Here is an 8,042-nt window from a genome sequence, read left to right on the forward strand (position 1 = left end):
AGGTATTGCGGAACTTTTTTCTCAGAGACATCTTTATGGATGACAGGGCCTGAACTCACAGGTCTTTTAGGGTCCCTGTTCAGAAGACCCAGAGGTTTGGGCTTACTGTACTTCTCATTGTATTCACCTTTGGCACTCAATTCGATTTTCAGACCCATGGAATCAATGATACTTTGAATCGGTTCACAATTCAAGCTTGGGTTCAGTTTAACCAGTTCAATAGATTCAATACAACCGTTGGGTGGGATTCCTAATTCGTTCAATATATCTTCTTTGGAGAACTTTATGATACCTTCAAATTCCCAATAAACAATGAGAATTTGGAATTTGAAATTTGTATTTAGAGAGATACCTTCAACCAATTCACGAAGTATCAAACTCTGTTCACGGATCTTTTCAACACCATCACAATTGAAGACAAGCACACTTACATTTTCAAAAATATGAGGGTTGATTTCACAAGATCCAATAATTTCAAGTTCAACGTTACCCTGATGGAGAACGTGCTTCAGATCTTCACCAATACAAAACTTTCTTCTCAGGAACTTTGACGTTGTAGATTCAAACTCTTCAAAGAACACAAGCAGTTCATATTTTTCAAAGGGTAACCGACTTAGATTTGTCAACATTCTTTCAAAGTTAAATCCGCTCAAGTCAACTGGTTTAACACTTGGTTTGTTGTTTGTAACAAGAGAACTGGTTACAGCACCTGAAAGAACTCTTTTCCTCTTGAATGCCTGTGGAATACCAAAATTCTTTGAGGTTACGACAAACTCCTCTCTTCTTCTCTTCTTCAATTCTTGCTTCTTTTTGATTTTAGAGGCAACTTTGATAACCTTCCATACCAGCTTTTGTTTCAATTTGTTATTTCTAAAGTTTTCTGCAATGACATCCATAGTTTCAAAATAGATCAATTCACTGATGAATGCCTCATAAAGTCCTTGACTATAGGACTCTAATAACACTCTTCTACGTCTCTCTGTTTGAACTTGAGCATCAGCAAGTGGCTTAACAATACTTTGAACTTCTTCTTTAACAACTTTCCCAATGATCGTTGAACTCAAAGAATCGGCAACAGTATTAACAACTTGTCTCAGTCTCTCTTGTCTTTCTAATCTCAATTGGCGCTGGTTTTCCTCCACTAATTTTTGTTCCTCCACTTTCTGACGTGCCAATTCTCTCTCAGCAGCAATGGCATCAGCTCGAGCCTTAGCTTTAATTTCTTCCTCTTGTTTAAGACGCTGTTTTTCAGCAGTTATTTCGTGTTCTCTTTGTTGTTTTTGCAGGGCCTCTGTATCCTCAGTAGGGTTTTGAACTTTTGGCTCTGAATTTGGAAATGAGAATTGATATGCCGATGTATTATGGTTCACATTCCCAAAAGATGTTTGCCGTGGTACAGACTGGATGCCATTCTGTGCTCCACCTTGGAATACAAAAGATGTAGATTGCTGAGAGCCAAAAGATGGTACGGTTGTTGAACGTGAATTGTGTCCAAACGTCAACCCCAAGTTTGATTGGCCAATATTGACAACATCCTTATACGAGGACACCTTGGAGTCATGCCAGGTACAAAAGGATTGTCTAAAGGGTCTATGATCTGGAATCAAGTGAGAATTATGAGTCAATGAGAAAATGTCAACATATTTCTTTCCTTCCAATATGGAGATCTGCACACCGTAATAATTGCAGAAATCACTCAAATCCGACTCATCATTGAATGCAAGTAGTTCGATAAAAAAATTCACAGGGTAAGGCTTTGCCCTCGTATGCAAAGATCTCTTAATGGCCTTAAATGCATAAAATCTGATTTCATTGAGATGTACTTCCATGATATACGTCATTAATAAGGGAAACGTACCTCTCTTAAAATTGTGGAAAAAAGTCTTGAAAAGATCTAAGACATTTTCAGTAAATTGAAATCCCCTTTCAACAATATTAGTCTGTATCAAGTTTCTAATGTTTAATGCCATTTGGACTTTATCGTCCTCTAATATTTCCTTAGGTAGTTCTTGAATTTCACGGTCAAGTTCAGGATCACGATGCTGACTCAACATGTAGTAAGCTCTAAACTCTGCTTCATTTGGTGCTTGTAAACCTCTTGATCTATATTCAGAGTACATCTCAGACAACGTTTTCAACGCTTTATTCATCTGTTCTAACTCTTGTTGTCTTGAGAATTCAAATGACGTTTTAGCCATAACATGTAGAGTGATTATATGGATTCTGACAATCTTTTCATGGCATTCAACAGCTTCTGGACCGAAATAATTTTGATAGGTGAAATCTTGACGTATTGATCTCGTTCTATCCCATATAAAAGATTGTGCCTCTGGCAATTCTTGTAATACATTATCGATCAAATAGTCCAATGTTGACAAAAGCACCTGTGGAGGTCTCACATCTGAGGGTAGCGGTGGTGGCTGTCCAGCAGCAGGTCTTGAGAATGCCTTTATTGCACGGCTTTTTGATATCTTACCAGTTGATGGATCCCTTTCGTATTTTCTAACGTCGTTCTCCACAGATCTTCGTATTCTTTCGTATACAGGACACATATCATGGCACGAACCTCTAAATGAAATCGCCTGGTCTAAAAGTTTTCTGGTACCTTCTTTGTCCACAAGTCCCTTCTCTTCCATATATTTCCTCTCAGCGTTTCTTAATTGTTGAAACTCTTCAAAGAGAGAGGAAGGATCAGATGCCTTACTCTCTAAGAGCGCCATTTTGGACTGGTTTTCCCTATCCCATTGATCCTGGAAAGAGTGATCGTCCGTCAGCACAGAGGATTGATAAAGAAGAAACTTTGGTAACTTTCTTGTTGCATGTTCCACACGTTGAAATTTCGAAGCATCGAATTGGAACCCGCCTATAACAGGGTCCAAAGCCAATTCTTCAGGTGATAGTGTTACACCACTGGAATTACTGGCGTGCGTTGATCCCTCCAGTGCGCTTGAAGACGATGTCGGCTTCCTCACAAAGTTCTTTGAAGATGAATTCTGGAAGGGGTTCTTCTTGGAGAAGTTGCCGTTTTTTCGGTTGAGCCCACTACCACCTTCTGGGTGAGAAGGGGTAAATGCAATCATCTAATGGACACCTCTGTCTCTCGTGTTTGATGTATGCAAAGCTTATTGCTTCTTCAGTTCTGTCCAGAGCCCCGCTCCCCTTCATCAACAGTAAAGAAAACACAAAAACTGAGAGAGAGAGAGTAAGAGTAAGTGGAAAACACCCGTACACCACATAGTCCAACCAAAGAGGAAATTTTCGTGTACTGACGACGAACGGCCTTTTCCGTTTCCACGGATAGGATGTGTGTCCCCTCCTAACCTGGCACAGAGGGCACACTTCCAAGAACAAAAATGGACGCAACGTACACAATATAAAATTCACAGCTGCGCAACCAAATCCCTACCGCTTTTTGCGCGCTGCCTTGTGTACCCCCCCCCCCCATTCACTAAAATTTTGTTATAGAAAAACCGCAACGTTAAAAGAACGCGGTGGAAAAGCGAAACTTTACGCCAACAACAAGCAAATCAACCCAGTTTCAAACCTTTTGCCACAAAGCTCGAAATATAAAGGGGAACATAGCAGTGCATCATAAGATATACATCGATATTACCTTTCGTTCACTTTAGTTTTTGCTGTCTTGGTTCCATTTATTGCAGCTTCCCCTCGTTCCTTCATTTGTTTGGTCCATATAATTCCATAGGGTTTTACGGATTCCTTTCTTGATTATCCCTTTTGTGTGTGAGCCGGCTTACATTTGAGTTGCTTAGTATTCTGGTTACCTATAAAGTCAGCAAGCTTCTATTTTGGAGTAACAACCTCTGCAATTTTCAGGAGTGAAGGAGGATTTATGGTTTAGATACCAAAGTTGAACTGAAGATGTCTAAAGATAAGCACATGCTTCTTGAGCAAAAGAGTGTTGAAAATGGCGATACTCGCTCTGTTGATCAATCAATAGAGAGTGAAAATGACCCAAAGGGTAATACTAGTTCTGAAACCATTGTGATTCAGAGTACAGAGAGGAGTACGGGCAAGAGTGACGACGTACAGAGCAATAACGATAAGAAGGTTGATGACCAGGAGGAAGTACCGCCAGGTGCGTCAGCGCCAGGGGAAGTTCCAACGACCCAGTCAGCTTCCACAGCGTCTTCCAGTAAAGTTCCAAGCTCCACTACCTCGATACATGAAGAACTTCCAGCCGGTAGTGTCATAGGAAGCAATACCAACGTGGTGGCGAACAGCGCGACTGGATCAGTCAAAGGTCCTCCAATTCTGAGAAAGAAAACAGACGTTAATAATCCAACCTTTTCGAGAAGCTCAGTATCTGAAAAGACAGGGAAGATCTCAGGTACTACAAAATCAATGATTGTTGAAACTGAAACTGTGGATTCTTCCAATATCCCATCAGTTACTCTTCCAATCGCTGCTTCAACAATCGGAAGTCAGAACAGTGATCTCATTAATGGCTCCTCAAATTCTACAAATCTGTCGTCGTTGAGAAGTAAGAGAAGTGCTTTATTTGTTGATCAGAACCCGCAGCTAACTGTACAACAAACGAGCAATGCAGCACTCGATAACGACAATGTTAGTATCACTGGCTCGATAAGGAATAGAACGAAACACTTGAACCCAACTGAAAACCATGGGAATATTACAAAGGCTGGTGCTACTAAGGCAGATTTATTTGCTGCTAAGATTGCTAATGCTGTGGGCGATGCTTCAGATTCTGATTCGGAAGAAACTTTTGTGTATGAAAGTACCCCGGATGCGGTGAGTACTTTACCTGCTGTTAAGAGTATAACGTCTACTGGATCTGTCAATGCTAAAGCAATGAGAAATCAAAGGAATCTAAGTATGCCAATGTCCAGTACTCATATCTCTTCACCTTTGAATACACCTTTGGCCATAACGTCAAATGATGCAGCGAAGGAGAGGTTGTTATCAACTTTCCCCTCTGAAGATGAAACTGAAACTGTGAAGACCCCACCACATGAACAGCATACTGTGGATAAAACTTCTATTGATAATACATGGGATAAGGATGAGGGAAGTCTACAAAATCAATCAGAAGAAAAAGTACAAGGACAGGACGAAAAGTCTCAGCAACAGTGCCATGAACAGGGACAACAAGAACAACAACCAATTGAATCCTCTCAAAATGAAGAAGATTCTCATAATGTTGTAAAGCTCCCAGTTACAAATCAACAACAACTAGGAGTTAAATTACCTGATGATAAATCAAGAAGTACAAGCACAACGAGCTTTTCAGGTTACAAAACCAATTTTCACACTGCTACAAACAACAACAACAACAACAACAACAACAACAACAACACTAATAATAACACTAATAATAATTCCCATAAAGAGAGCCAACTCAGAACAACAACATCTAAGTTGTTTGATATCAAGGGAAGCACTCTGAGAAGGTATTCTGGTGTGCCTGATGATGTGAATATTGAGGATTATATTGATAGGTACGATGAAGAACAGGAAATCGGAAGTCCGGGTGGGTATCCTGATTTTTACGATTATGACGAGTATGAAGACGAGGATGAATTGACACCTTTGAACGTGAGCAGAGCCAACAATAATTTGAGAAACAAGGCTTCAAGGCACTATCTACCAAAAAAGTCACTAAACTATGGGGCAGTTGGTGCTAATAGTGCTGATAACAATGGATACATTGATGCACTTGCTAAAGATGACCCTAATGGAAGAGGCTTACGTGGAAAGAAATCCAAGCTGAGGTCAAACTACCAATATTTGCAACAAGAACAGAATTCTCCACATGACTTCTTCAACAGCAGGAAACATTCCAAACTACAGATGATCAAAAATACGATGTATGTCTTTATGTTCGTCTTTGGTCTTCTTGCATTTGGGTTCATTGCGGGATTCTTTTTGGCAACTACCAAAGACCTCCAGGATGTAGCAATCACTACGGTGGATGACATTCTTGTATCAAACGATGAGTTGGTTTTTGATATGAGTGTCCAAGCTTTCAACCCTGGGTTCGTTACTATTGAGGTCTCGGATTTAGAATTAGATATATTTGCCAAATCCGCATTTGTTGATAAATTCCCTCAGAGAATACCAATATTTGATCAATCGCAGTCAGAATCACAAACTGTTTTGTTGGGAACTGCAAGTAAGTTTGAAATACCATTGGAATTCGCCAGTGGATTGTTTAGCAGGGAACGTGTAATCGCAAAGAGTGCCATAAAATTGTTAAACCCAGGTCGAAATAGCACAGGGCTAGACTCGGACAAGGATGATAATCACAAGGTGGAGGATGATTCTGATAAATGGAAAGAAATTATTGAACATCCATTTGAGTTGATCATAAGAGGAAGTTTGAAGTATGAAATCCCACTATTTGGTACCCCAAGGTCGATTCCAGTGACAAAATCTGTGGCAGTTGACCCAGATGCTGACGACCAGATCCTAAGAAAGATGCTTGAAAAGAGCGATGTTAAGGAACACATATTTGGCTAAAGTGATTACAGTATATATACAAAATAAATAATCAAATGTGCTACCCCCTAGTTCATGTTACAGTATTCGTTAGAATAAATTTGGATCGTGTATGTACAGTTTGCTATTGCTTTGGAGAGATAATCAATATTTTGTTGTGTGTGTGTCAGTGGAATCTCCTCTTTTAAGCGAACAAGAATATTCAAGCTCTAGGTCTGATTCTGTCGTATGAACTGCTTGTTGCTAGCTTTTTATCGTTAACCTTCAAAATCATCGATCTAATGACACGAGGATCTGCTCTTAGTGTTCGAAGGATTTCGGATTGGACAGATGTACTTGAATCGAAAAGCATGAGGAACTTCTCACCTTGAAAATGATGTTCTTGATCCTTGGTCATAATTTTTGGAAGATGTTGAAGTCCAAGTGACTTGATTTGTCTAACCACGCCACGATTTTGGATTATCAATCTACCAATAGTAGAGGCAACTCTTGAACACAACGCTTGTTAGTCAATCTCTCAACAAAGATCTAAACATCAGTGACTCACTCTTTGGCCTCAACAGCAGCTGAACTTGGATTTGTAACACGTGCAATGGCGATGAGTTCGTACAGCATGGTGAAAAGGATGTATGCTAACTCTATGACACTGGAGTATCTCTTATTGGATATTTGTTAATGGACATTTTTTTTTTTCATGGGTAGTTCAATATCAAAATTTCGCGGCTAAAGTTTCAGGTAGGGTAATGTTGACCTACAAAATTGACGGACCGGGGGATCTTTGTTCATCTTAACCCATTGACTACATGCCCAAGTATTAAGAAGTATGGAGTGGCCGGAAAAGCAGCGAATATAGCAATACAATACACCAAGTTAGTGATTTCTGACTTACTTATTACTTGAAGTTTAATTTTGATCATCTCCCCAATTAAAGTGTAACCGTGTCTAAAGTTACTACCGCAAGACAACCATGGTACAGTAATATAATACAGCACATTCAATGAATTTGTGTATGCTGAAGTTTCACGGCTCAGTATCTATCCACTGTTACTATCGCCTTGTTATAGAGCTTTTGACGTGCGCAAGAAATCTAAATACTTGAATTGAGGGGGGGAGGGCATGCAAACTCCCTGTGCTATCAAGAATTTCTGTAAGAACCATACTAACAATTTTTGTTAAGAGTCAACTGATTTTCTCTTACCTTAGTTAGAATGTTACTAATGAAAATAGCAAACCTCCTTCAAATTTCCCCAAAGTATAGCAAGTGGTAGCTACTTCTCTGGCTAAGAGATATACAAAGTATGAGCATGTAATCTTCAATACAACATCAGATATAACAATTCAGAGTTTGTACGGCATAATCAAGAAAGACGCGTGGATTTGCTTATATCACAACAACCTAAAATTAAGAAACTTTAAGACTACCACACACTAGAACTGATTTCTATCATCCTATATGCCGACTTTTAATTTGATTGGTGGTTCTTCTGAAATAACCTAGGATGATGTTTTTTTTTTGTGTCTAGCTCGTCGTTGCCCTAGCAATCGCAAAAATGTAAGGAAGTTTC

At 39.5% G+C, this 8,042-nt stretch overlaps 3 protein-coding genes across 3 annotated transcripts; 1 reads left to right on the top strand and 2 right to left on the bottom strand.

Moving 5' to 3' along the window:
• SAC3 (Sac3p) lies at nucleotides 1-3,080 on the bottom strand (the record flags this gene model as incomplete). Its single annotated transcript, XM_020217431.1, has 2 exons — nucleotides 1-75; nucleotides 107-3,080. The coding sequence occupies 2 exons, from the start codon at nucleotides 3,078-3,080 to the stop codon at nucleotides 56-58; spliced, it is 2,994 nt and encodes a 997-aa protein (XP_020068168.1). The 3' UTR covers nucleotides 1-55.
• Nucleotides 3,081-3,450: 370 nt separating this feature from the next.
• VAC7 (Vac7p) lies at nucleotides 3,451-6,550 on the top strand. The gene has a single exon (XM_020215890.1). It carries the CDS (start codon nucleotides 3,880-3,882, stop codon nucleotides 6,496-6,498), a length of 2,619 nt encoding a protein of 872 aa, XP_020068169.1. The 5' UTR covers nucleotides 3,451-3,879; the 3' UTR covers nucleotides 6,499-6,550.
• Nucleotides 6,551-6,679: 129 nt separating this feature from the next.
• On the bottom strand, nucleotides 6,680-7,092 carry MRP17 (mitochondrial 37S ribosomal protein bS6m; the record flags this gene model as incomplete). Its single annotated transcript, XM_020213039.1, has 2 exons — nucleotides 6,680-6,965; nucleotides 7,025-7,092. The coding sequence occupies 2 exons, from the start codon at nucleotides 7,090-7,092 to the stop codon at nucleotides 6,680-6,682; spliced, it is 354 nt and encodes a 117-aa protein (XP_020068170.1).
• Between the last annotated feature and the right edge of the window lie 950 nt (nucleotides 7,093-8,042).

Source organism: Cyberlindnera jadinii (genome assembly GCF_001661405.1).
Source record: "Cyberlindnera jadinii NRRL Y-1542 unplaced genomic scaffold CYBJAscaffold_20, whole genome shotgun sequence".
Classification (NCBI taxonomy): Eukaryota; Fungi; Ascomycota; class Saccharomycetes; order Phaffomycetales; family Wickerhamomycetaceae; genus Williopsis; species Williopsis jadinii.